The following is a 27,248-nucleotide window of genomic DNA, read 5'->3' on the forward strand; positions in this document are numbered from 1 at the left end:
GAATTAAGCCCTTGTCACTTGCATCATTTGCAAATATTTTCTTTTAGTCTGTATGTTGTCTTTTGTTTTGTTTATGATTTCCTTTGTTGTGCAAAAGCTTGTAAGTTCGATTAGGTAACATTGCTCACATTTTAATCTTAACAAATAGCATTTTTTATACAGTCATGTGACTTTTCTATAGATTATTACAAAAACCCTATGATTAAATGAACACATAACTCTCCCTCAGATTACTCCAATTATACTTTTACTAAATTAAATTGTCTGTGTAATTACAAATGGATGGTTTTTCCATCTGACTTTGTTTCCTAATTTACTACTTTTATATTTTTATATATTCCAAAAACTCTAAAAGATTTTTAAATATACTATACATTTTTCTCTTTGTTTTATTTCCACGAATCTTCAGAAAAGTGTGTAAACTTGGTAGAAAGGATTTTTCACTCACCATTTTTCACAGACACCTGTGTTAAAAGTTTAGTAACTCCTCCTTAGCATTTAACAGGATTATTAGCCTCTTCACAGTGTTTTGTATTTAATAATGGAATTACATTTTAATACCATTATAAAATAAATGAAAAGTAATTTAAAAATATTAGCATTATTATAGAAGTCCTGCTTCAAGGAAAAAATGTAGGTGTAGTTTTCTTGATTTCTCCCACTAAGCCCAGCTAAAAAAACCTGGATATTGGTTATAAAACAAAACTGAGGAGCCTTTAAAAGTTATAAGGATGCAGGCGGACTGGCTAAGGATGTTGAAATCCAAGCACTGACAGTTGATGAGTTCCTAGATTTGCTTTTTGCCTCATATGTCCCAGACTTGTTGTGAAAATGCTAGTAAGCCAGAAACGCCATTGAATGTAGACCAAAAAAAAAAGCCTCAGTAAAAGCCTGCTCTCTAGCTAAACAACCAGGAAAGGAGCTGGCTAGCAAAGACAGATAAAAATTAGATGGTAATGTCTCTACCCCAGCCAAACACTTACAGAAAACCACTCTGTCTTTACTGCTCCCATGCCAGCAAAGACCAAATGGGTCCTAGACTTCTACCCTTGCCGTGCTGTAATAAGGGAGCCAACCCCCAGATCGAGGGTTGTGCCAGGGAAGTCCAGGTGAGTGGAAGCCTGAATTTTTCATCCCTGCTGGGTGGTAACAAGACCCCTCCCTCACAGTGTCAGTGGAATCTACATGTGGAGCACGCATGTTAACCCCCACCAAGCATTAACCAGACTTGCCTTCCTCTCTCCACTGGTGTGGTGTCAGCGGAGGCCAAATAGATAAGAAGACTTTTACCACACTCAGCAGAAATGAAGCAAGTCCCGCCCCAACCGTGGTGTCAGTAGGAGCCAGGTGGGGAGCAGTTGCACTGCTAGTAGTACTGGTAGTATTAGTAGCTTTATGACTAATACTACTACTTCCAACAGCAAGGGTGGACTTAGCAAAAGTCTAGCTCAGAGCTGGCACTCTCACCCCCCATCCCCCCAGGAACCATTTTTTCTACTGGGTGCCAAAGAGGCTGAGTAGGGAAATTGGATGTCTACTTGCACCTGGCAACAATGCAACAGTGCTCCCCCTTTCCACTATATAAGGTATCAGGGGATGCCAGCTATAAGAGATGATTTAAATAAGACCCAGTGTCTTATAACACAATATATAAAATATCTAGGTTTTCATTAAAAATTGATTGTCATACCAAAAACCAGGAAAATCTCAATTGGAATAAAAAATATGAATAGATGAAAGCATTGAGATGTCAGATGTATTAGAACTATTTGAGAACTACTTGAAAACATCCATAATAAAATTGTGTCATTGAACAATTATGAACAAGCTTAAACAGTAGGAAAAAAAAAAAAGAAACACTCAGTAAAGCAATAGAAAGTCTCAACTTATTTCAACTATTTTTCTTTTTTTTAAGCAGCAGCAGTGTTTATTCAAGACACAATGGTGAGGGAATCTGATCATCTTCATTTCTCCCCAGAGAGGGTACATCTTGAAGAGTGATAGAGTGGAAATCTTTGAAGCTCTAAGTTAAATTCATTAAAACCCCTCCCTTCTCCTCCTTGCCAGGTCATCACTCCCTGATGGGCTAGTTTGGGTGCCCTCTGGTGACAGTGTGGAAAACTACAGTCTGAGGCCGTCCTGGATCTTGGAGACCTATGGGCTGGGGCCTCAGAACTGTCCATGCTATTTGGCCTTTTGCCTTGTGATGTTGTCTCTTAACACATGGCCCAATTACTCTTGAAAAAGTTTATATAAAAGAATAACATTATTTAAAAAGAACCAAATGGAAATTTCAGAATGGAAAAATACAAAAATTGATTTAAGAAACTCAGTGGAAGACTTTAACATCCTTCTATCAGAAATGGACAGATCCAGCAGGCAGAAAATCACACAAGAAAAACAGACAGTCTGAGTAGGCCTATATCTATTAAATAAATTGAAACAATTCCTTAATAACCTTTGAAAACAGAAAGCACAAAGTCCAGATGGGTTCATTGGTGAATTATACGAAACATTTGAGAAAGAAATTGTATCAATTCTCCACGATCTCATTCAGAGAATAGAAGCAGAAGGAATACTTCCTAATTCATTCTAAGAAGCCAGCATTACTCTAATACCAAAACCAGGCAAAGATATTACAAGTAAAGATAATTGTAGAACAATATCTCGCATGAACATAGATGCAAAAATCCTCAACAAAATATTAACGAATTTAACCCAACAAAGTATAAAAAAGAATTACACACCATGATCAAGTGGGAATTAACCCAGGCGTGCAAGCTTGGTTCAAGATTTGAAAATTAATTAATGTAATCCATCACACAGCAGTCTAGAAAAGAAAAATCTTATGATCATTTCAATAGATGCAGAAAGGCATTTGACAAAATCCAACACCCATTCATAATAAAAACTCTCAGTAAATTAGGAATAGTGGGGAACTCCTCAACTTGATAAAGAATATCTACACAAAGCCTACAGTTAACATCACATTTAATGGTGAGAAGCTAGAAGTTTTTTACCTAAGGCAAGGATGTCCCTTATCATCACTCCTTTTCAAGATTGTGTATGAAGTCCTAGTTAATGCAATAAGACAAGAAAAAGAAATAAAAGTTACACAAATTAGGAAGGAAACGGTAAAACTGTCTTTGTTCTTGGATAACATGAAAATCTATGTCAAAAAAAAAAATCTGAAAGAATCAACAAGAAAACTCCCTAAACTCATGTGATTACAGTGAGGTTTCAGGATACAAGGTTAATACACAGTCCATTGCTTTCCTATATACTGTCAATGAAAAAGCAGAATTTGTATTTAAAGACACAATACAAAAAATAATTACTTATGTATAAATATAATAAAATATGTGCAAGATCTATATGAGTAAAACTACAAAACTCTGATGAATGAAACCAAAGAAGAACTAAATAAATGGAGAGATATTCCATTAATGGAGAGAAAGATACAATAATCTCAAGATGTCAGTTCTTTTCAGTTTGGTCTGTAGAGTCAATGACTTCTCAATTAAATTCCCAAGAAGTTGTTTTATGGATATTGTCAAACTGACTCTAAAGGGAGAGGCAAAAAACCCAAAATAACTAACACAATAATGAGGAAAAAAGTTGGAGGACTAACACTAACAACTTCAAGATTTACTATAAAGAAGTAGTTTCAAGAGAGTGGGGTATTAGCAAAAGAATAGATAAATAGATCAGTGGAACAGAATAGATAACCTAGAAAAAGACCCACATAAATATGTTCAACTAATCTTTGACAAAGAAGCAAAGGCAATAAAATGAGGTAAAGATAGTCTTTCCAACAAATGGTGCTGGAATAACTAGATATCCACCTGCAAAATAAAAAAAAAATCTAGACAGAGACTTAACACTCTTCACAAAAGCTAATTTCAAATGGATCTCAGACTTAAATGTAAATGCAAAAGTATAAAACTTCTAGAAGATAACATAGAAAAAACCTAGCTGTTCCTCGGTTTGGAAATGACTTTTAGATACAACACCAAAAGCATGATTCATGAAAGCAATAATTCATAAGGTGAACTTCATTAAAATTAAAAACCTCTGCTATGCAAAAGACAATGTCAAGAGAATGAGGAGACAAGACCCAGAGTGGAAAAAAAAATTTGCAAAAGACACATCTGATAAAGGACTCTGATCTGAAATATGCAAAGAACTCAAAATTCAACAATAAGAAAGCAACCTAATTAATAAATGGGCCAAAGTTCTTAACAACCATCTTACCAAAGAAGATATACAGATGGCAAATAAGCATACGAAAAGATGCTCCACATCACGTGTCATCAGAGAAATGCAAATTAAAACAACGATGATACCCCTACACATCTATTAGAATAGCCAAAATCCAGAACAATGGCAACATTATATGATGGCAAGGATGTAAAACAATGGGAACTCTTATACATTGCTGGCGGGAATGCAAAATGGTTCAGGCACTCTGGAAGTCAGTTTGGCAATTCCTTTAGAAAACTAAACCTACTCTTACCATATGATCTAGCAATTGTACTAGGTATTTACCAAAAGGATTTCAAAAGTTATATCCACAGAAAAACCTGTACCCAAATGTTTATAGCAGCTTTATTCATAATTGCCAAAACTTGGAAGCAACTAAGATGCCCTTTGGTAGGTATGAACATCCAGACAATGGAATGATTTTCAGTGCTAAAAATAAATGAGCTATCAAACCATGAAAAGATATGGAGGAAACTTAAATGCGTATTACTAAGGGAAAGAAGCCGATCTATAAAGGCTGCATCCTATATGTTTTCAAAGCTACGGCACTCTGGAAAACACAAAACTATGGAGACAGTAAAAAGATCTACGGTTGCCAGGTGTTGTTGCGAACAGGGGTGAATATGCAAATCTCTGAGTATTTTCAAGACAGTGAAAATACTATAGTGGTGAATACATATCATTATACATTTGTCCAAACACAAAGAATGTACACCCAAAGTGAACCTTATATGAACTGTGGACTTTGGGTGATTATAATGTGTCAATGTAGGTTAATCAGTTGTAACAAATGTACCTCTCTAGTGAGTGATGTTGATAATGGAGGGGGGCTATGCATGTGTGGAGCTAGGGAATACATAGAAAATCTCTGTACCTTTCCCCAATTTTGCTGTGAACCTAAAACTGCCCTAAAATATGATAAATTCTTTAGCAAAATCTCAATGGATTGGGTAGCAGTAAATGATAGGGAAAGAGAAAAAAGAATTGTGAACTTAAAGACAGAACAAAAGACATTGTCTTATCTGAATAACTATATATAGTTATATATTGCTTCCCCCAAACAAAAACAAATAAATTCAACATAAATAAACAATAACAAAACACAATGAACAGAGCCTCAGAGATCCATGGGACTATAACAAAATATCTAACATTTATGTCACTGAAATCCCAGAAGGTAGATGGCAAGGAGGAAAAAGAACTCAAACAAAGAACACCTTTTCAAGTTGGTCAAAAAACATAATCCCTCTGATTCAAGAGACTGAAAAATCCTGAATAGGGAAATGTAGAGAAATACCTACTAAGCCACATCATATCAAACTTCTGAAGGCAAAAGAGAAAGAAAAAATCTTCAAAGCAACAAGAGAATAATAACACCATACTAGGGGAAATTCAGTTTAAATGCAGATTTCTCATTAGAAAAAATGGAAGCTGGAAAGAAGTGGCAGAACATTTTTTTCAAGTGCTGGAAGAAAAGAACTGTCAACCCAGAATTCAATATCTACTCAAAATCTATTCAATTGTTAGGAATAAAAGAAAAATCAAGACATTCTCAGATTAAGGAAAATGAAGAGATTTTATTGCCATAAAATGTAACCTAAATGAGAGTTCTCCAAATAGGAATAAAATGATAAAAGAAGGAACCTTGAAACATTAAGAAGGGGAAAAAATAAGAGTAAAAATGGGTAAGCACAAAACATTTTCCTTCCCATTTTTTATATTATTTTTGAATTGTGAAATAAAAATTATAACACTGTCTTATATGGTTCAAAATAAATTTGAACGAACATTTAAGACAATTTTATTATAAATGGGGAAGAGAAAAGGAAGTAGATAGATGTATGGTGTCTATGCTTGAATGAAGTGGTAAAATGTTGATTAACCCCAGTAGACCATTGTTAGTTACGTATATAGAATGTAATATGCTAAAACTCACAAACAAACAAACATGATTTAAAAATGGGCAAGGGACTTGAATAGAAATTTCTCCAAGGAAGATACAGAAATGACCAATAAGCATATAAAAATATGCTCGACATCACCAATCTTTAGCTAAATGCAAATCAAAACCACAAGATATCACCTCATTCCCGTTAATATAGCTACTATTTAAAAAAATCACAGAATAGCAAGTGTTAAGTGAGGATGTGGAAAAATTAATAAAACCCTTGTGCACCGTTGGGAGAACTGTAAACTGCTGTAGCTGCTGTGGGGGAAAAAAATGGTAGTTTCTCAAAAATTTAAATATAGAATTGCCATATGATCCAGTAGTTACCCTTGTGGATACCAAATGAATTGAAAGTAGGTAGGGTCTTGAAGAGATAGTTGTACACTATGCTCATAGCAGCATTATTCACAATAGCCAACCATGGAAGCAACCTAAGTGTCCATCAGTGAATGAATGGATAAATAAAATATGCTGTATACAAACAATAAAATATGAATCAGCCTTACAGAGGGAAGACATTGACACAGGCTATAACATGAATGAATCTTAAGGTAATTGTTCTAAGTAAAATGCTGGTCACAAAAAGACAAATACTGTATGATTCCATTTATACACGCTATCTAGAGTATTCAAACTCATAGAAACAGAAAGTGGAATTGTGGTGCCCAGGGTATAGTGTTTAGTGAGAAATGAGTTTCAGTCTTGCAACCACTTAACGCTACTAAACTGTGTACTTTAAAATGGTTATGATGGTAAATTTCATTTTGCCACAACTTAAAAGAAAAAATATTTTCCAGTGTCATTTTCAGAGATATATTTATATCCTCATGGTTCATTAAAATGTTTGTGACTCTCTGGCAATGTGCCTTTCCTCTCATCTGGCTGCATATTGTTATAACTCTGAGTCTTTAGTGAGGCTGGTTGAATTGATGATTAATTTCTTAGGCATACCATCCCTGTAACAGATTCATATATTAATCTTTTCTGAATATATTTTGAACTATCCTTCTATATGACTCACATAGATGTATTATTTCATCCACATAATTTATTGGATTTGTCTGTTCATATATCTATCTCTCCTATTAAATTGCCCATCCCTCAAAGGCAGAAAAATTAATACACAAAGCAATCAATAATAAATAGTACACAAAAACGTGTACTCAAAATAACTATAGACACATCAAAATGAAATTCTAAAAACTAAGTAACCTACGAAAAGATAGGAAAGAGAAAACATAAAAATGAAAAGCAGAGAGACAAAATAAAAATAAAAAATAAAAATACCTAAGTCCAAAAATATCAATAATTGCATTAATTACAAATGGTATAAGTATTCTAATTAAAAGGCAGAGATTGGCTGAATGGACCACAAAACACAAGCCAAATACAGATTGTCTATGATAAACCTCACTTCAAAATGATGGGTAGGTTAAATGTAAAAGAATAGAAAAATATGCAAACATTAATTAAAATAAAGCAGTAGTATCCATTAACATCAGATAAAGTAAGATTAAAGCAAGGAAATCATAAACAAAGAACTGCCTAATGTAATCAGAAACCAATCCAATATGAAGACATATTAATCTTAAATGTGTGTGCACCAAAAGACCAGGCTACAAGATATGAGAAACAAAAACTAATAGAAATGAAGGAAGAAATAGAAAAATCCACAGTTATAGTTGGAGATTTCAGTGTCTCTCATCAATTGGTAGAGCAACTAGACAAAACATCAGCAAGAATATAGAAAAACTTAACATCACTATTAGCCAATAGAATATAATCATTTATTAAACCCTTTACTGTAAAACAGCCCAGTACAGATGTTCTAGTACTCATGGAACATATAACAAGTAGAAGATCTCCTCAATCATAAGATAAACCTCAACAAATTTGAAAGAATTATAATTGTACAGTGTGTTTTTTGGTCATAATGAAATCATACTAGAAATCAATGACAAAACAATATGAAAAATTCCAAACACTTGGGAACTAAATCACACACTACTAAATAAACTGTAGGTTAAATAATAAATCTCAATACAAACAAAAAATACTTTGAACTAAATGAAAAGAAAAATACAAAGTATCAAAAATTATAGTACACAGTTTAAGTGATACTGAGAGAGAAATTTATAGCACAAACTGCTCACAATAGTAAAGGGAAAAAAATCACTATGGATATCAAATTGATAATAAGTGAATGCAGTGAACGACTCTACACACATTCAATTGACAACTTAGATAAGATGGACCTAGTCTTCAAAAATACAAACTTTCATAGAACACCTACTATAAAATATTTAATTTTACTAGCCCTATGACTATTAAAGAAATGGAATTTTTAGTTTTAAAACTCCAGATAAATAGATCTCTAGGCTCAGATAATTTCACTGCAAAACTCTACTAAATAGTTAAATAAGAATTAACATTAATTCTGTACAATCTCTCTCAGAAAATAGGAGAGGAGGAACACATACCAATTTATTTTTATCACCCAAGTGTTACCTGATATCAAAACCAAAAAAGAAAAAAGAAACAAACAAAAAACAGCTCCAAAGTAGAAAACTATAGACCAATCTCTTTCATGAATATTGATGAAAGTTTATTGATAACATCTGAGTAAATAGAATTCAATATGTAAAAATAATTATACATAAATGACAAAGTGGGGTTTATTCCAGTGTTGCAAGGCTAGCTCACCATTTGAAAATTAATAAATGTAATCCACCACATTAACAGGATAAAAAAAAAGGATGATCACGTCACTTGATGAAGACAAAGCATTTAACAAAATTAAACTAGGCATGGACATCCATCCACTCTGAGCTCTTCTACTCAATATATTGCTGGAAATTCTATCCAGTAGAATATGGCAATAAAAGAAAGTTAAAATTCTACAGATGAGAAAAGAAGATATAAAACTGTCACTGTCTGCAGATGACATAATTGTCTACATAGGAAATTCCAAGAGACGCTACAAAACACTTCCAGAATAATGAAGGAGTTTAATAAGTTTATAGGATACAAGATAAACATTCAAGAATCAATTGCATTTCTAAGCTAGCAAAGGACATATCGACGCCAAAATTAAAAATACAATATCATCTACAGTCATTCAAAAAAAAGGAAATACATAGGTGCAAATCTAAAAAATCATGTACAGGTCTGCCATGCTGACAACTACAGAACACTGATGAAATAAATGTAAAAAGAAGTCAAACATTTATGAATTTGAAGACCCAATATCATAAAGGTATCTATACTCTCCAAAGATCATACAGAGTTTTAACACAATTCCTATCAAAATTCCAGCAAGATTATTTTTCTGTAGAATAAACAATATTATTCTAAAATTTATGTAGAAAGTCAAGAAACTAGATGACCTAAACAATTTTGAAAAAGAAGGCTGGTGGGGGAGAAAAAATCAGTCTACTTAATTTTGAGACATTATATAGCTATAGTAATCAAGACTGTTGTATTTATTGAAGATAAATGCATAGATCAACTGAACCAATACAGAACCTAGAAGTAGACCCAAAAAAACATGATTTTTTGATACATGTGAAAAAACAATTCAATGGAGAAAGAATACCTCTTTCTAACAAATGGTGCTGGAACAATTGGATATCTGTAGGTGAGAAAATGAACTTTAACCTAAATCTCACATTTTATACAAAAAATAACTTGAAAGAGATCACAGATTTAAATGTAAAATGCAAAACTACAAAATATTTTCTTAAAAAATAGGAAAAAAACCTTTGGGATCTAGGCTACACAAAAAGTTCTTAGATTAGATACCAAAGGCATGATCCATATAAGATAATTGATAAATTGGATTACATCAATACTAAAAATTTTTTTTGCTCTGTGACAGATCCTGTTAAGATGATGAAAATACTAGCTGCAGACATACAATATGGAGAACACATTTGCAACTCACTCTCAATAGTCTTTTTTAACACTATCTATCTATCTATCTATCATCTATCATCTATTTATATACATCAAAACTCATCATTAAAAAAATCAAATTATAAAATGTGCAAAAGATATGATAAGATATTTTACTGAAGAGAGTATATACTTGGCAAATAAGCACATGAAAAGATGTTGAATATAATTAGCCATTAGATGCAGTCATTAAATCACAATGAGATATTACTACACTCTTATCTGCATAGCTAAAATAAAAAGAAAACAGTGACAACAAATGCTAACAAGAATGTAGAGAAACTGCATCACTCAGACATCTGTCCTGGGAATATAAAACGGTACAATCATCATGACCCAGCAATTTCACTTCCAGGTATTTATGCCAGATAAACGAATGCATGATCACACAAAAACCTGTACATAAATGTTCATAACAGTTTTATTTGTAATAGCCGAACCTGGAAACAACCTAGATGTCCTTCAACAGGTTAATGGTGAAACAAACTGTAGTACATCCATACATGGAATACTATTCAGCATTAAAAATGAACAAATTTTGATAGCAGCCACAACTTGGATGAATCTGCAGGAAATTATTCTGAGTGGAAAAAGAAACCATGACAATAGGTTACACACTGTGTGACTATTTATATAACATTTTTGAAATGACAAAATTATGGGAATGGAGAACAACTTAGTGATTGTCAGCAGTTGGGGGGTAGGAGAAAAGTGTATGTAGCTAAAAACGGACAACATGAAAGATCCTTGTAGAGATGGAAATGTTCTGTATCTTGATGTGTCAACGAAAATATCTTGCTTGTGATGTTTTACTATAGTTTTGTTAGATGTTACCATTGGGAGAAACTGATTAAAGGGTATATGAGTTCTCTATTATTTTTTGCAAGTGAATAGGAATCTACCATTATCTCATAATAAAACTTTCTAATAAAAATATTTTATAGCATTAGACAAAAATAGCAAGAATTGTGCTCGAGGGGCTTCCCTGGTGGCGCAGTGGTTGAGAGTCTGCCTGCCAATGCAGGGAACACGGGTTCGAGTCCTGGTCTGGGTAGATCCCACGTGCCGCGGAGCAACTGGGCCCGTGAGCCACAACTACTGAGCCTGCGCGTCTGGAGCCTGTTCTCCGCAACAAGAGAGGCCGCGACAGTGAGAGGCTCACGCACCGCGATGAAGAGTGGCCCCCAGCTTGCCGCAACTAGAGAAAGCCCTTGCACAGAAACGAAGACCCAACACAGCCAAAAAATAAATAAATCAATTAATTAATTAAAAAAAAGAATTGTGCTCGAATACTAATTGATTAATTAATCCATTCAGGGAATATTTATTGAATGCTTGCTTTACGCCAGGTGCTTACAATTATTGGGTAAAATTAAGGCACACAATTCATAGTTTTTTTTTCTTTGACCATAAGTTTACCTAAAACATCCAGATCAAACAAACGCTGTGACAATGTACTGATAAAAATCCTCACCTCCCTAGGTTAACTGCTCCTATTGTGTTCATGGACAGTATCCAGCAACAGTTCTGGACTATGACACTCAATAAATATTTAATTAATGAGTTAACTCATCCCAGAATAAAAAGTGCTCCAATCTGCCAGGTATCAGCTTTTCCAGAGAACCGTTTATCTAAAAGACAGGAGGCGACAATTGAGAACCAAACCCAATCTGTGGATTTAGGGAAAGAGCTCTGAGAACACAACTACCTCTGGAACTGAAGCTTCTGCCTGTTTCAAAACCACCAACCATTCAAAGTGGGATTTAGTAACTGATTTTCCTCTTACAGGAGGCTGAGTCTCTGTAACAAAGGATTAATTTGGTGATAAACAAATCAATTGAAAATTGGAGTTTCATGTCTATGTTAGTGTTTTTCCCTAAATCTTCTCACCGCAAATTTCCATGTGTCAATATAGCATTTGACTATCTTGACACTTATGCCCTATGGTACTTATTTCCTAAGATTGTGTGTGAATATAAGAGAGATAAAGAAAAACAAATTTATTGCATAGTAATAAATGTCAGTTATTTTTCCTGTTACCTTTCATCATATACATCACTACTGAACCTAATAGTGTCCATGAATATAAAATTATTAAGTTAATGCTACCTACATATTGAGATATTTTTATTATATCAATTAAATGTACTTGGTAACAAGAATCTTGCCTTTATTCATGATTTTCATTAATAATTTATCATTTTCATGTTTTCATTGTACTTGTAATTATCTTATGATTCAGAATATTGACTATTTTTTTAAACTCATCTTGACACAGTCTTCTATATTCAAAAAGAAAACTCAAACTTATGATAGTGAGTGAGCAATTAAAAACAACCACTTTTATGTATCCATTTTCACTTGTTTCTCTTAATCCTCTATTGCTGAGATGGAAACACTTTTTGTTTTCTCCTTTCAAAATGATATAAATCTTTTATTTTTCCTTTTGTTTCCTCTCTTTTTTCCTCTGTAGTGTCCTCAGTTTACCCCACCCACACTCTTATTCTGGGAAATTTTCTTTCGATACTCCCTTGATTATTGTTTCACCATTTTATTTTCTATTTTCTTTGGTCACATGGAGTGACTCTCCATGATAAGTTTTTAGGTTCATCAGTATTTTAGACCTGTTTATTCACTTCCTTTTCAGAGTCAATAATGAAGTGATAATATAATCGTCCAAAGATTATATTTCAGTGGTTGTTATATTTCCCAAAGTACTGTCTTTCACTGTCATCGCTGGTATATCCTTCATTATGCCCTTTCTTTTTTTAAAAAAATGTCTTTTCTCTTTTAACAGTTTTCCCCCTGAATGCTTCTCAGTTGTTCTTCCTCTATAGGTGTGTTAGCACTTTAAGTGAATACAGCTTGTTTATTTACTTTGCACTAATTAGGCTGCACACCTGATTGGTTCTTTCTGTTGTGATTAACCTTTCTTTCCAGATATTTTCAGTATTTGCATAGCTTTTTCTCAAAGTGTTCTGTACTACTCAGTAGTCCAGCAACCTGTTTTTTTTAAAGCAAACTTTGAGGAGACATCATTTATTTTGTTAAGAATCAATAGATTATATTTATGAATTTATTTTTTTCTACATGCATATTTTTCATTACAAGCAGTTCCAGTAAAGGGATGAGACATAATATCCCCATTGTGGAATAACACTCTTTTTCTTGTGATGGAGTACCTCCTTTTGTGTTCAGTGATGTTAACGTTTTATCATGGAATCTAAGCTTCCCTGTGGATTTACAGGACTTCATCCTTCTCTGGAATCCTTCTTACGCATTAGAGACATTAGAGACATATTGGCAACCTTCAGCTTAGTGGTTTTTTGATGTAACAGATTTTTCCCATCATTTTCCCAATTTCATCCTTGAATTCCCTCATCACAGCTGGGTGATCCCATCGAAGAATCTCTTTTCTTTCTCACCATCTGTGTTTCTCACTCTGAGACTTTTATTCTCTGTACTCTGAGGCTGGAGTTTGGACTCTACTATATCACTTATGAAAGCAATTAATCGTAAATGTCTTTAATCATTCAGTTCCTACAATTCTACTGCCCTCTTCTGAGAAATGTGAATTAGTTCCAAGAGTTCTTTAGCTCCTTCTACCAAACAGATATTTACATTCTTTATTTCTTGGATGACTGTTTAGTCAGGGCAATAAAGGATTAATCTATAGTCAGTATTTTGTTTCTATTATAATAATTTATATTAATATTTCTCACATTCCTCCCCATTTTATTGATAAACTTCTCCCAACTTCCTTCCCACCATTCTCTCTCTCTCTCTCTCTCTATATATATATATTTCTCTCTCTTTCCCTCTCTTTCACCATATGCTCCCTTTTACAATCCCTACACACACAAGTATCATGCATTAGTATTAAAATCCACCTTTCAAAATTGCTGCTAATCTATAAAGAAGTTAAGTTCATTACTTTTGGTGTCAAATTCCCTGGATTCAAGCTATTGTTAGGTATACATCCTTAGAGAAATAATTTGCACCAAAACCCTCTCATGTGCCAAAAGGAGATAAGAAGAGCATATATACCTCACAGTGCAATAGTTTAAACCAATGAGTCACTTCAAACACAAGTCTAATTTAACTATCATTTCAAATTCCATCTTGAGGTAAATGTTACTTGACAATCAAAATTTCAAATAATATAAAAATTTTGCTTTTTGCCTGTCAAACTTTAAACTTATTGCCTGTTAAAACTTCCATTTTAATGTTTTTAGGAAAAAAACTAGTCAAAGTATATATTATATATTTATCTATCCCCTAGCAGTATGGAATTTGAGTTTGTACAATCAGTGTCTTTCCTTTGCCTTTAGGCTGACACAGATACGAAAGATTGAAGATCCTCTTGTAACTGATAGCAGGACTCCTCTCCCCAAAGTACATTAGCTAATGGAGGCTGTGAGCCCCAACTCTGTAGACTTCACTGCACTCACAGACAATGGTAGCTTTTTATTCAACATTCAAATATATGTTTCGACTTTTAGTAGGAGTAGGTTTTTACCTAGTCCTTAGTGGTTCTCAATTTAAAGCAAATAGTTAACTCCTAACCACCCCTAGTCACTTGAACACTCAAAGAGCCCAACTGAAAAATGCATTCTTCCACTGAGCTTGGTTTTCTGTGAACTTTAGCCAGGGCGTGTGTTCACAAGTCAAACTTCAGCCTTTTTCTTTCTTATGTGGTTATTTCATTTTAGCTCACATGATAACATTCACTCCTTTGTTGTTTCACTATGTATTTATTGAGTGACTACTATGGATCATGTATCTGAGTCTTAAGAATGCATAGTTATAAAAAGAAGACGTAATCCATGTCTATGTGGAGCTTATTATATAATGGAAGAGGCAGACATTAATTGAATAACCACACAGATAAATATATTAACTACTAGGAAGGAAAAGAATACTCTGCTATGAATACATAGCAGAATTAGTTGGAGACAGTGTTGGCAGAGCAGAGAAAACAGCAATTTCCCCATGTGTTATTGATGTCTTTGAAGGGTTATATAGTGGGTGATATTCAACTAATTTCTTTTCTTTTTTAAAATTTTTATTTATACTGGAGTACAGTTGATTAACATTAACATTGCTGTGTTAGTTTCAGGTGTCTAGCAAAGTGATTCAGTTATACATATACATGTATCTATTCTTTTTCAAATTCTTTGCCCATTTAGGTTATTATAGAATATTGAGCAGAGTTCCCTGTACTACACAGTAGGTGCTTTTTGGTTATCTATTTTAAATATAACAAATTTATTTTATATGAATCCCAAGCATAGAAGACAGGAGGACTAAGTGCCTGTCAGATACTATGTTTCAATTTGTAATCGGTAGATTCTGACAATAATATCCAGAGAAAGGTAACATTACCACTTTACGTTTCACAAGCTTTTTGTGTGTAAAAGTGGTATTTTGACAACTCAAGCCTGACTCAAACTGAAAGGTTATAATTTAGGGAATGAGTAATTTATACCTTGTAAAATTAAAATTATACATTTTTCTGAAAATTTATTTTGTCATAAAACACCATATCCAGCCTCCCCTACGACATGTGGATTTGAAAGACATAAAGTTAATAGCAAGTTGAAATAAATTATATGTATCTTAAAACCTGTGACCTACTACAACACATTTTTATTTTCCTTAAAAATCATAACATTTAAAAAGAGTTTTCTTTAAGATATTTTAAACTTATTACAAGAAAAATATTCTATTAACTTGAGTTACTATTACTTAGATATAATTTTTATTATGGAAAATTTTCATAAAAAGATTAACAATTTGGATTCACTGTCTCTAAACATTTAGTTACTCTAAAAAAAGTCCTTGATCTTGACTTTTTGGAGACAACTTGAAGGTTATTTGAAATTAAGAAGTATATGAAGTTTTGATTTATTGCAAGCTCAGATATTTAATTAGTTAACCACATTGTCATAATTCATGATTTGTAAATATTTGTTCCAATGTTTAAGGTAGAGGTTGTACCATTATAAAGAAATCTCAATGAAATTATTGCTTAAATGTTTAAAAAAATTATCAAATGCAGATTAATTTTTCATTAGCAGGTAACTATACTTTTGGCATTTATTCTTACTGATGAGCATTTAATTTATTAATCTGTGCCTGGACCAAGAAAAACAATTTGCAGATTCTTTGAGTGTGGCTCTATTTAAAAATTCTTTTGTTAATTTTACTCAATAATTTCACTAAAGCTTATTACCTTGATCTATCTAGCTAGCTAGCTAGCTAGCTATTTTTATACACATTGACATCCAAAATTGACAGAACAAAAATCTGTGACTTCACAAGTGTACACACACCAAAATTTACTAAGAAGTAAACTGTGCTCCTTGCACTATTTTAGTTAATTGCTACAAATTTTACTTCTTTAAAAACGCTACAGAGTCAGTATTATTAGACGTACACTTATAAATGAAATGACTTTACATCAGTGAGGTTAAGAACTTGCCAAAATGTAATCACCTTTGAATTTTGTGAACTGAATTGGTGAGGATGAAATTTGAAACTTTAGCTATCTGACTCCTAAATCCATTCTCCTTTGGAAAACTAACATTATCTAGCTCCCTAAAATATTTAAATTTATGTAAGAAGTATAAATTTTTCAACTTAGTAACCCAAATAAATAATTAATTTTTTAATTATAAATTTCAAAAAAGAGACATTTGTATTTGTTTATTGCTTTTTTCGCAGGGAATCAGTAGACATTTTATTTTAGCTCAGTTGTGTCTGTCTCTTAGCTTATCTACACTGATCAATAATTACCAAATCTGTATAATTATGAACGTGATTGAGGAATAATTGTGATGAGTTGTAATAGATGTTAAAACTATACTTCCAAAATTTAGAAAGAAAAGCTTTTGCTTGTTAAATAATTCCCTCTCTCCTCAACTTAGAAAGTAATTCATTGACAGCATGTATGTATATTTTTTACATCAAAACTTTTGCTAACATCTCTTCAAAGGAGTGATTTAATTTAAAAATGGATAATAAATCTCTATAACATATATATATATATGCAAGGGTATAAGCATGTGGTACCGTTATAGTCCTATGAAATGAATTACCTTTGGGAATAATGACAGTAACTATGACAATTGAATTCTGTGGTATTTCCCTTAAAATTTGATTTAAACCCCTATTTATTAAACTACAGAAAATGATTTAAAGCTGTGTAAGATAAAATTAAATCACTTTCAGTTATTTCATAGCCCTAAAAATTTGACATATTTTAAGAATTAAAAATATACATTAGTAGCCATAAACCAGACCATTCTTTAAAAATTCTCAGTAACCCCACCCCAATCTTATATATTCAATAATACAGTCAAGAAGCTACAGCTACAATGAATTCTTGCTGCTTTACTGGGTTGGACAGTGTTTTGTTGCAGTAATGCTAATTTGTCTTCTCCATTCTCCTCTGAATTTGGCAGCTCATTCAAAACACAATAGGCATTAATGATGCTTCTCAAAATCCTGCATGTAAACATTTCACAAATGTCATATTTGTGATTGTGCCTTTCTTTCAGTATTTTTTAAATAGATTCATTCTTCTAAATTCCTAGCTTCACACCAAAATACCTCCCAAGCTTTAAGAACCCTGCTACTGTTAAATTAAAAAAAAAAAGAAATATTAGTGTATTAAGGGGCAGGAGGGTGAAAGAGAGTGGATTCTCTACTCTGCCAACTGCTCAGCATTTAGCTGCTTTTAAAAAACTGCCTTCAGAGCTACAGCTATTCAGGTCATTAGGAACATTTCCCTTGTTCTGGCCAAATGGAAAACAGCATCATTTGTGAGACGTGGAAGTGCTACAGAAAGAACGTTAAAAGAGCCAATTTTATATATAACAGTTACACATAATAGAATTATGGGGGGATAGTATTGATTATTAGTGGCATTTCTTAAGATCAGTATGACTTTACAGATGTAATTAGAAAGTTATTACTACTAAAGATTGGCAATTCAATTTATAATTCTTAGGCTGGATTTGTTCACAGATTAGTGCTTGGGTAATATATTTTGTTTTAATATTCTGTTGTGTCTGCAAGTTTTAATGAATATTGACAGAATTAAAATTGCAAGCCAACAAATTTAGTATTGTGAAAAGTAATGTAATAAAAACTTTTAGGGCTTTACACAAACAACTTTATTTAGTGTTAAGTTAGCAGTTAAAGATAAGCCTTTTCAGCAAATGCATCGTCTGATTTTATCAATATTTTTATGTTGCCTTTCCTTTGGTAGTGAGTCCAAAATATATAATATCAACAGTGGCAGATTCTGTATTTTTCAGGAACCAAATATACATGTGTAATTTTAAAGAAATCATGGTAGTTAATATATTTCAAATATACTGAGTACATTTATGCATTCACACAGAATTTAAATACAAATAAGAAAGGTCAGTGGCAATGTGGCAATGATGTAATCATTATTTAAATGGAATTTGTTGATGTCATTCTGGTTTTCCAACCTTTTTTATGAGCTGCGTGGGGATAAAATTATATATTGTTGTAGAAAAGTAAACATTACGTGGACACGCATAAAAAATGATGCTTGCAAGTCAGAATTTTTAGCAGCAAACATATAACTCTAATCAACTAATGGAGGCTTCTTAGAGCCAACAAAAACATTTTCAAAGTAATGTTCCGGCTGAACTGGTTACAGGCCATTTGTGTGTTCCACAAAATAGTGGCGATTCTAAAGAGGCTGAGTTAAATTAAACAATGATGATTGTGCTGATTTCATTTAAAGACTTCCAAAGGTTGCAATGAGAAGATATTTACATTCTGTGAAGGCTTCAGGTAGAAGGCAGCATTTAGTTAGATACAACAATATTCTCATTTAATATAAACATAATGCATCTGGATAGACTCCATAGATGGCTTTCGGTAAAATGCTCTCATTATGATAATCATACCAGACAGCATGTTTTCAATTCAGCACTCCATTGCTTTGTTTTTCCAAAATTTAACGAGTGTGTGGTCTAGTTCCAACTGAAGTGGATCTATTCTTAAGGAAGGAAAAAAAAAAAAACAACTGTGCCCATATGTTTCTAATTTACGTACAACCATTAGTTCCTTCTTGCCTTCTCAATTTACCCCACAGTCAAAGTACTCTACATCAGCCATGGTATACTAGATGACATTGCTAGAAAGCAAGGAAACCAACTACTAACTCTATAATCTTGGTAGCTTTACATGACAACATCTCTTTTTAGTTCATGCTCTTGTTCATCCTTAAGAAGCTGCAGGGGTAGTGGTTGAAGGATGGGAATTCGAATCATATTTGCTGATCAAAGTCCCAGGCTGAGGGTCCAGGCTAACCTACATGCTCACACTTTATTGGTCAAAGGAAGCTGCGTGGCCACACTGGTAAATGCAATCATACCTGTGCCCAGGTAAGAGACACAATATTTGTATTCATATCTATGTCCACAGCTCATAGTGTGGTACTTAACTGTCCAGAGATGATTTCCTTTACTTAAAGTGCTCTTATCATCACTTCTCAGGATGATTTCTGTACTAACTAGGCTTTCACCAAAAATTTATGGAGATCATAACAGTGATCATATATCATTACAATATAAACCAAATGTGAGTGGAAATGAGAGATCTCAGTTCTCAAACCAACATTTATTTTTTCTACTCAAATTATACTTTTGGGATATACACAATAGAAAGTAAAATATTTTACTTCATTTTTTATATGAAAATATAAAAAAAAAAACTAGGAGAAGAATTTTAGATGAAGCTCTGAAAATTAAGAAAACAATTTGCTATGGTTACTAACAATCCTGTTTTTTTAAATTCATTCATTCATTCATTCAGTTAGTTAGTTGATTGGTTGATTAGTTTAGTTATAGTCTTAGTTTGGTGATACTCCCAAAGAGTTTGTCCTTTACTTTTGGTGTTGCATGACAGAGAGGATAAATTAATCAGATGGGGTGGCAAAGTGTTTTTCCCACTGAAATGTCAAAAGGTGAATTGAGACCATAAACTTAATTGAGGTTAACATACTGCGGTAATAAAAAGCATCTGATAGATGAAGAAAGCTCCCTGGAAGGTTGTGCATAGTCTTAGGCTCTTTATAGCCTTCTGAAGTGTGTGAATATAAGGGAAGAGAAAACATATTCGAAGTGAGTTAGATTAGCAACATTTATATCAAGGAATTGGGCAGAGGGGTTGTGCTCAATAAGCTATGGCCTACTTGTATTTTTGCACATAAAAATATTGTAAAGCCATTGAATTGCAATTTATTCATTCATATTATACTTCACTTAGTATAATTTTGGAACCCTTGAGGTCAGAGGTTTTCTTCTATTCATCTATATTACTACCAAGATATCTGGTAGTTATGACAATAAGTAGCACACCATTAATAAATTTTCTTGTTAAATTAATGTTATAAGCTGATTTCAGAAAATGATGTAAATTTGTTACAGCTCTTTCATATTACATCTATTCTTTGTCATATTTAAGAGGAACAAACTAAAGAAAGTTGCAAATATTTCAAGTCAGAATAGATCATGGGTTGGTACTGATCGCAGGTTGGTGTTATATGTTTACAAATTGTTAAAAAAAATAAGGGAGGCTAGAATGGCACTCTCCCAATATGTAGTTATCCACAGCCATCTAGCAAGAAATACTCAGCAGTTTAGAGAGAGTTTGTATGGGTTGTAAAATACCACCATTGACACAATCTTCTTGGTTATTTAAGTCCAATTACTTCACTTAGCAATTCACATTTTAATTTATGAGAATATACATATGCGTTTATAAATTTGGTAATTTAAACCATTGAAAAAGATATACCACAACTTTAGGTTCAAGCTATGTTACTATCCCTTGATAAAATTATAAAGTTTTTTCAGCAAATAAAGTAAATGTTTGAGGGTAAAGTTTGGAAATTAATGAGAAGCTATTATTTAGATCATGGTTTAATAAACAACTTCTTAGAAGCATTGTATTACTATATACCTTATATCACAAAATACTAGAACTTAAATATTTTATTTTAAATGCTCTCCTTCACAGTTTTGAATATGTATTTACATATGTATATTCTACATATATATCAAACACACACATGCACAAATACATTCAGGTAAATTTCTTACAAGATGAAAAGACAAAAAATTACTGATACCAATTAAGTTTGGAACAATAACAATGACATTCTTACTCTCTTCTGAGGAAATATGAAGTAATAAATCCAGTATAGTATCTCTAAAAGCCCAAGATTTACTGAAAAGAGAGCACTTTGAGTAAATTTTAAAAACAACATACCAAATTACCTAATCAGTAGTTTTCCTCAAAGTATGATCCCCAGAATAGCAGTACTAGCATTGCTTGTTGAAAATGCAAACTCTTGACCCCATCCGAGGCCTCATGTATCAGAAACTCTGGGGTGGAGTTACCAGGTGATTCTAATAGGTGCTGACATTTGAGAACCATTGGTAGAATAATACTATTTAAAACTGTTTGGATCAGCTGATTTGCAGAGGTAATAGCGAGAGTTTCTCAATGAAGGAAACACTAAGTTGACTTATTTTCAGGCCAAGGCCTTACCTAGATTCCTTAGTGAATCTTATAATTAACTTCCAAAAGACCGGATGGATTGTGTGGCTGCCAGACGTGTGTCACAGGAACAAATTATTCATGGTGAGCGACTCTATCAGGGACATGGTTCTTGGTCCTGGAAGTATTTACTGTTTTTCCTTATTCTGTGTAAATCTATTCTGTGCTTCCCCACATCTAGCCTCTTTTATTTTTCCTTTAGAGACTAAGTATCAAATACCACCTCTCCAGAGTTGCCCTCTCAGGTCACTTAAAATAAAATAGGGCCATCCTATCCGCAGCCCTATGGCCCATCACAGCAGTCTGTCTGTGGTAGCTCTCAGCCCTTGTCACAATCTGGATGTTTTTAAAATTTAACTTAACATCTTTATTTTATTTATTTTTAAAACTTTCTCTAGAATGTGAACTCCATGCAGAGTCTGGTTCACAGATGTATCTATCATGCACCTTTTTGTGGTGCATTCCAGGAATTTTTTGGAGGCAAAAATATAAAGTATGGCAAGTATTTATACAATATTTAATCAACATTTTATTTGCTAAGTAGTAACGGAGTTAAATTACACACATAGGAGTGTTGAAATCTAGTAGAGGGAAGTCTTCTCTGTGGAAGGTATTTGAGATTTTATGAGACCACTCCTCAGAAAAAAAATCTGTATGGTTGATATCAGGCAATCCAGTTCACCATAGTTATTTTCTAAAGTATTATTAGGTTCACTTTAACTTAATATAACTGTAGACATTTTTTATATATAAATCTTTTATAATCATATTTGCTACTTCTCTAATTTGACCATATCCACCTTAAAAGTTATTTTGCATCTTGAGTAATTACTAATTAAGTTGAATTGGGGTTTCAAATTATGTTGTAAACAATAATTAATATAAAAAAACAGTTTTTCTTTGGATCATATTTTTAAAAATTCTTCTACAGCACCTTAATATTCTTGAGGTTTTACAAGTTCCCACTCTAAAGTGAATAGAAAATAATCATTAATGATGAAAATAAATTTATTCTTTTTTCAATTTCCATTGGAAAATGATAAAATACTACTTTAGTTTCCCTTTTTAAGAAATAATCCTACATTAATATTCTTTACATAATGAAATCATTTTTATGAGTACATTTTTCCTTTGGAAAAAAAATCAGTGGAGTCTGTAGCTTTAAGTGGTTTATTTTTCTCTCCGTGACTTGGTTGCAGGATATTCACTCCAGCTACATAAATTATAAATATTGCTTCTCCTACTTACTCATAGCACATGAAGTATTATTACAAACAAGAATCATTGTAATGTAGTGACCCCAACGAAACTATCAAGTGAACTTTTCAAATGAAAACATTCAGATAGATTATGTATTTACGAATAAAAATAAATTTGCTTTTCAGGGAGTTTGGCCGCTGGAAAGTAAATAACCTTGCAGTTGAGAGAAGAAATTTCCTTGGCTCCCCTCTGCCTCTTGCCCCTGAATTCTTCCGCAACATAAGACTTTTGGGACGTCGGCCTACCCTTCAGCAAATCACAGAAAACCTTATCAAGAAATATGGGACACATTTCTTGCTATCTGCTACTCTGGGAGGTACGACTCTTTGAAAATATTTGTGCCTGTGTGTGCTTGTGCATAAAACTGTATAAATCAAGGAAAAGTGTTGATTCATCCAAATCACTGCAGTTTGAATAATCCTAAATTTCATTCATTAACTTAATCAAAACATTTATTGAGTTATTACTAAATATCTTGTATGGTGATCGCAATGATGAGGTAGAGGATTTTCACTTAGTTTCTGCCTGAAAGAAATTTACAAACTAATAGCCTCTGTTAAATATAGGCATAGTTATTACACTCTATAATGCAAGGTGACGAGACAAATTTTGTTTAAAAATTGAGTAATAAGCAATCAAGCCACAGCTGGGACTTCAGGTTACAGAGAGCAGGAAAGGTCCCAAAGTAAATGTTGAAATTCTAAAATTACATTTTTTAGAGCTATTTTCACATTTCTGATTGTAGTTGATATAGGATGTGAAGAGAGTAATAAATAAATATCAATGAAGATGCACAATATGAAAGTAGAGATTAATAATGCCACCCTCCTCAATGTGATGTAATATCATTAAATGTGTGTTTTATCATGGTGATGTATAATTCAGTATTTTGAATACACTTCAATGATTTGGGGGGAGATAATGTGTAATAGGAAGAAAATGACATTTTTCTAGAACTTATAAATACCCCAGAATTCTGTATATTGAATTTTGGGTAGGACTTTAAATAATGTCCAAACTTTCCGTTTTAAATAGATGTTACTCCTATAATAGGAGCAGTGGACAAAATTGGATAGGAATCACCATGAAAACAGTGATTCCCTGCTCCCTTGTCGGTTTCTCAGTTAAGTTTACCGAAGCCGGGCAGGCTAGTTCACACCAATGGTGAGGCAGTGTGAAAGACCACATGCTCTTCATTTTCCCAGTCTTAGAGGATGTCTCTTTTTTTCCATTTACCTGGCAGTCCAGTCTGTCACCAAGTCACGTCAGTTTATTCCTCTAGAATATATCCCGTATCAAACTCTTTCCTGACTTCCACCCCAATGTCCCTACACCAAGTCACCACCATGTTTCTCTTAGAATATGCCTAAGGTCCATCCTTCACACAGATCTTTTAAACTTGAGTTGGGTCAAATCATTTTCTGTTTTAATTAAAACCTACAGTTAGCCACTTGAAATGAAATCCAGATGTTTTTCTGTGGTTTCTTAAGACACCACATGAATGCTCTGCCATTGGCTTTCATCTCAAACCTCATCTGTTCTCTCTCCTGATCATGCTCTATGTTTCAGCCACAAGGAAACTTCATATTTTTCTGCTCAAATGTTACTTTCTCAGAGAGGCCTTTTCTGATCATCCTACCAGCAGCAGTGCCTGTAGACAACCAATATTCTCTACTACTTCATGATCTCACTTTGCATTCTTCATAGTATTTATTATTATGTGAAAATTTTTTATTTTCTTGAAAACAGGAATCTTGCCTGTATTTGTTACCAATTTACTCCCGTAGTTATTGTGGATGGAAAATGTCGCCTGCCATATCAGTAAACAAAGCATGTTGCGGCCATCAAGCCAACAGCCACAGCAGCTGCCTCCGACTGTGCACCCTGAGGGGACTCAGGATGGAGAAAAGCAGGATAGTGGCCCTAGATAGTTAAGGTGCATATCAGAGGAATGATTTCAGTGAGCCCAGACTCTTGCATCTTCCCATAAATAGAAAAGCGCTAAATTCATTAACTTGAGATGTCCGGTTTTCTTTAATTAACAGCAATCTTTTGATGTTCCACTACCTGCTTTTATTGCAAAACTCCTATATATCCTGGCTCATGCCTTACTTCTTTGGAGCCATCCCTCAGAGCTATCTGAGATGCTGTGTTCCAGGCTGAAGTCCTCCATTTCGTCCACCAAATAAAACTTAATTCTCAACTTTTACGTTGTGCATTTTTTTCAGTCGACATTATAGTAGTGCTTGGCACACAATAGGTTCTCATTAAATACTTGTTAAATGAAAATAAATGAAACTACACTTTGCTAGGAGGCTGAGGCTGCCCAGTCCACTAGATAAACATCAAAACTCTGAAATGGACAGAGGATAATTGAGATCTAATTCAGGAAGAAGACTGAATGAGAAAGAAAATCCATGGATCCAAAAAAGGTCAGTTAAACAAATAGATTCAGAATTGGAGAGAATCAGGATGAAAGGGAGAGCAGGAGAGCCAGGCATGGAGAGGGTGGAAAAAGAGAGATCCCTGGATACGCCAAAGAAACAAGTCTGCCACGTACCCCTAAGGAATTAAAAGCAGAAGATGTAGGGCGTTCAGGAGGACAGAAAAGGTTAGCTGTGAATAAGCACTCTCTCTCCATTGCTTTCCTCCATAAATGAATAATACTAAAATAATGAGATAAAGAGATCAGACAAGCCTGGTGTTGAATCCTGGCTCCTTTTTTTTTTTTTTTAAACCAATTTTGAGACTTTAAAAGCTGTTAAGTAACTTCACTGATTTTTAGGGGTTTTTTTTAGTTGAAAGGGGGAGAGTAACACCTGTGTGACAAGGCCATGGGAAGATTAGTGTAAGTGTAGGAAAATGTCCTTGGCATAAACATGCCATGAATTAATGTTATTGCTGTTGTTACTACAGCAGTATGGATAGCAAAACAATGGCAAAATATCCCCATAAATGTGAAAACTGATTCTTTGAAAGCTGTGTCTATTTGGCTTATTATTGACAATGATTATTAATGTAATAAAATCTGAAGTAAAAGTGACAATTAAATTATTTCTATAACATCTCCTTTTAAAAAGTTCAGTGGTCTTGAAACACATCCTAGGTTTCGTTACCCTTGTATCAACAATACAGAGTTCCCAGAAGAGTTTCAGAACATGAAATGTATTCTTCAAACAAGAAAGGAAGGAAGGGACAAGGGGGAAGGCAGAAGAGATCAAAAGTACAGATGATTCTCAAGGACATTTTTGTTCCTTAGTAGCAAAATTACAGTGACATTTTGATTTATTTCATTGTTTTCTCATTATGAATGCCACATTGTTGTCTTAAGATAGTTTTTGTTTTGCATGCTTTTTGTTTGTTTTTATAAAGGGGGTTTATAAAAACCTTTGTGGTAAATCACTTCTTTGGGTTGATTAATAATGACAATACGCTTTCTCAAAATTGCTTTACTTCAGTTATTTAAAAGTCTAGTTCAAGCACTTTCTTCAATGGTGGGGAGGGGGAAAGAATAGAATTGCCACCCTCACTTGCCTTCTAATCTCTGACCATTCTTTGTATTTAGTGTTCCTGGTATTTTCTACTGGAATTCTCTTTTTGTCTTTAAGTGTTACTTATATTTTCCTTCAGGAATCTCTCTGTTGGGTGATGTTAATAATTTAGCTAAAATGCATGAAATTAGTTAAGTAGCTTAAGGATATAAACTGTTTGCAATTAAAATATATGCTAGGTTGATTTCAGGCAATTTTTAAATTATTGCTATTGTAATTACACTCAGTCTTTTTTGTTGCTGTAAGTGTATTTTAATTTCATATGTTTTACCTGACTGAACATGAAATTGTATTACTCTATTTCTTAAAAAATTGAGGTTGGTGGTATTTAACTTGAGCAAATTCTCTTTCTCTCTCCTTAATTGACTCAGATTGAGGAACAACTCTAATATTAACACACTGAGGATGTCATGCATAGAAGCAAATATTTTTAACAGAAAGCCAGTTTTTTAAAAATTATTTTCTTATTTTTTATTTTTAATTGAAATATAGTTGATTTACAGTGTTGTGTTAATTTCTGCTTTACAGTAAAGTGATTCAGTTATACATATATATATACATTTTTATACTCTTTTCCATTACGGTTTATCACAGAATATTGAATATAGTTCCCTGTGCTATGCAGTAGGACCTTGCTGTTTATCCAGTCTATACATACTACT

At 33.2% G+C, this 27,248-nt stretch overlaps 1 protein-coding gene across 2 annotated transcripts in view; it reads left to right on the top strand.

Moving 5' to 3' along the window:
- The window catches only part of BRINP3 (BMP/retinoic acid inducible neural specific 3), a 419,565-nt gene that overhangs the window by 162,829 nt on the left and 229,488 nt on the right, over window positions 1–27,248 (top strand). Inside the window, exon 2 of one of the 2 annotated variants that reach the window (XM_061185297.1) lies at window positions 23,161–23,351. The exons of the other annotated variant lie outside the window; for it this stretch is intronic. Within the exon in view, the coding sequence (XP_061041280.1) occupies window positions 23,161–23,351 (191 nt within the window). The remainder of the gene's footprint in view (window positions 1–23,160; window positions 23,352–27,248) is intronic. 2 annotated transcript variants of the gene reach the window in all.

The sequence above is a fragment of the Eubalaena glacialis genome, chromosome 3 (genome assembly GCF_028564815.1).
Source record: "Eubalaena glacialis isolate mEubGla1 chromosome 3, mEubGla1.1.hap2.+ XY, whole genome shotgun sequence".
Lineage (NCBI taxonomy): Eukaryota > Metazoa > Chordata > Mammalia > Artiodactyla > Balaenidae > Eubalaena > Eubalaena glacialis.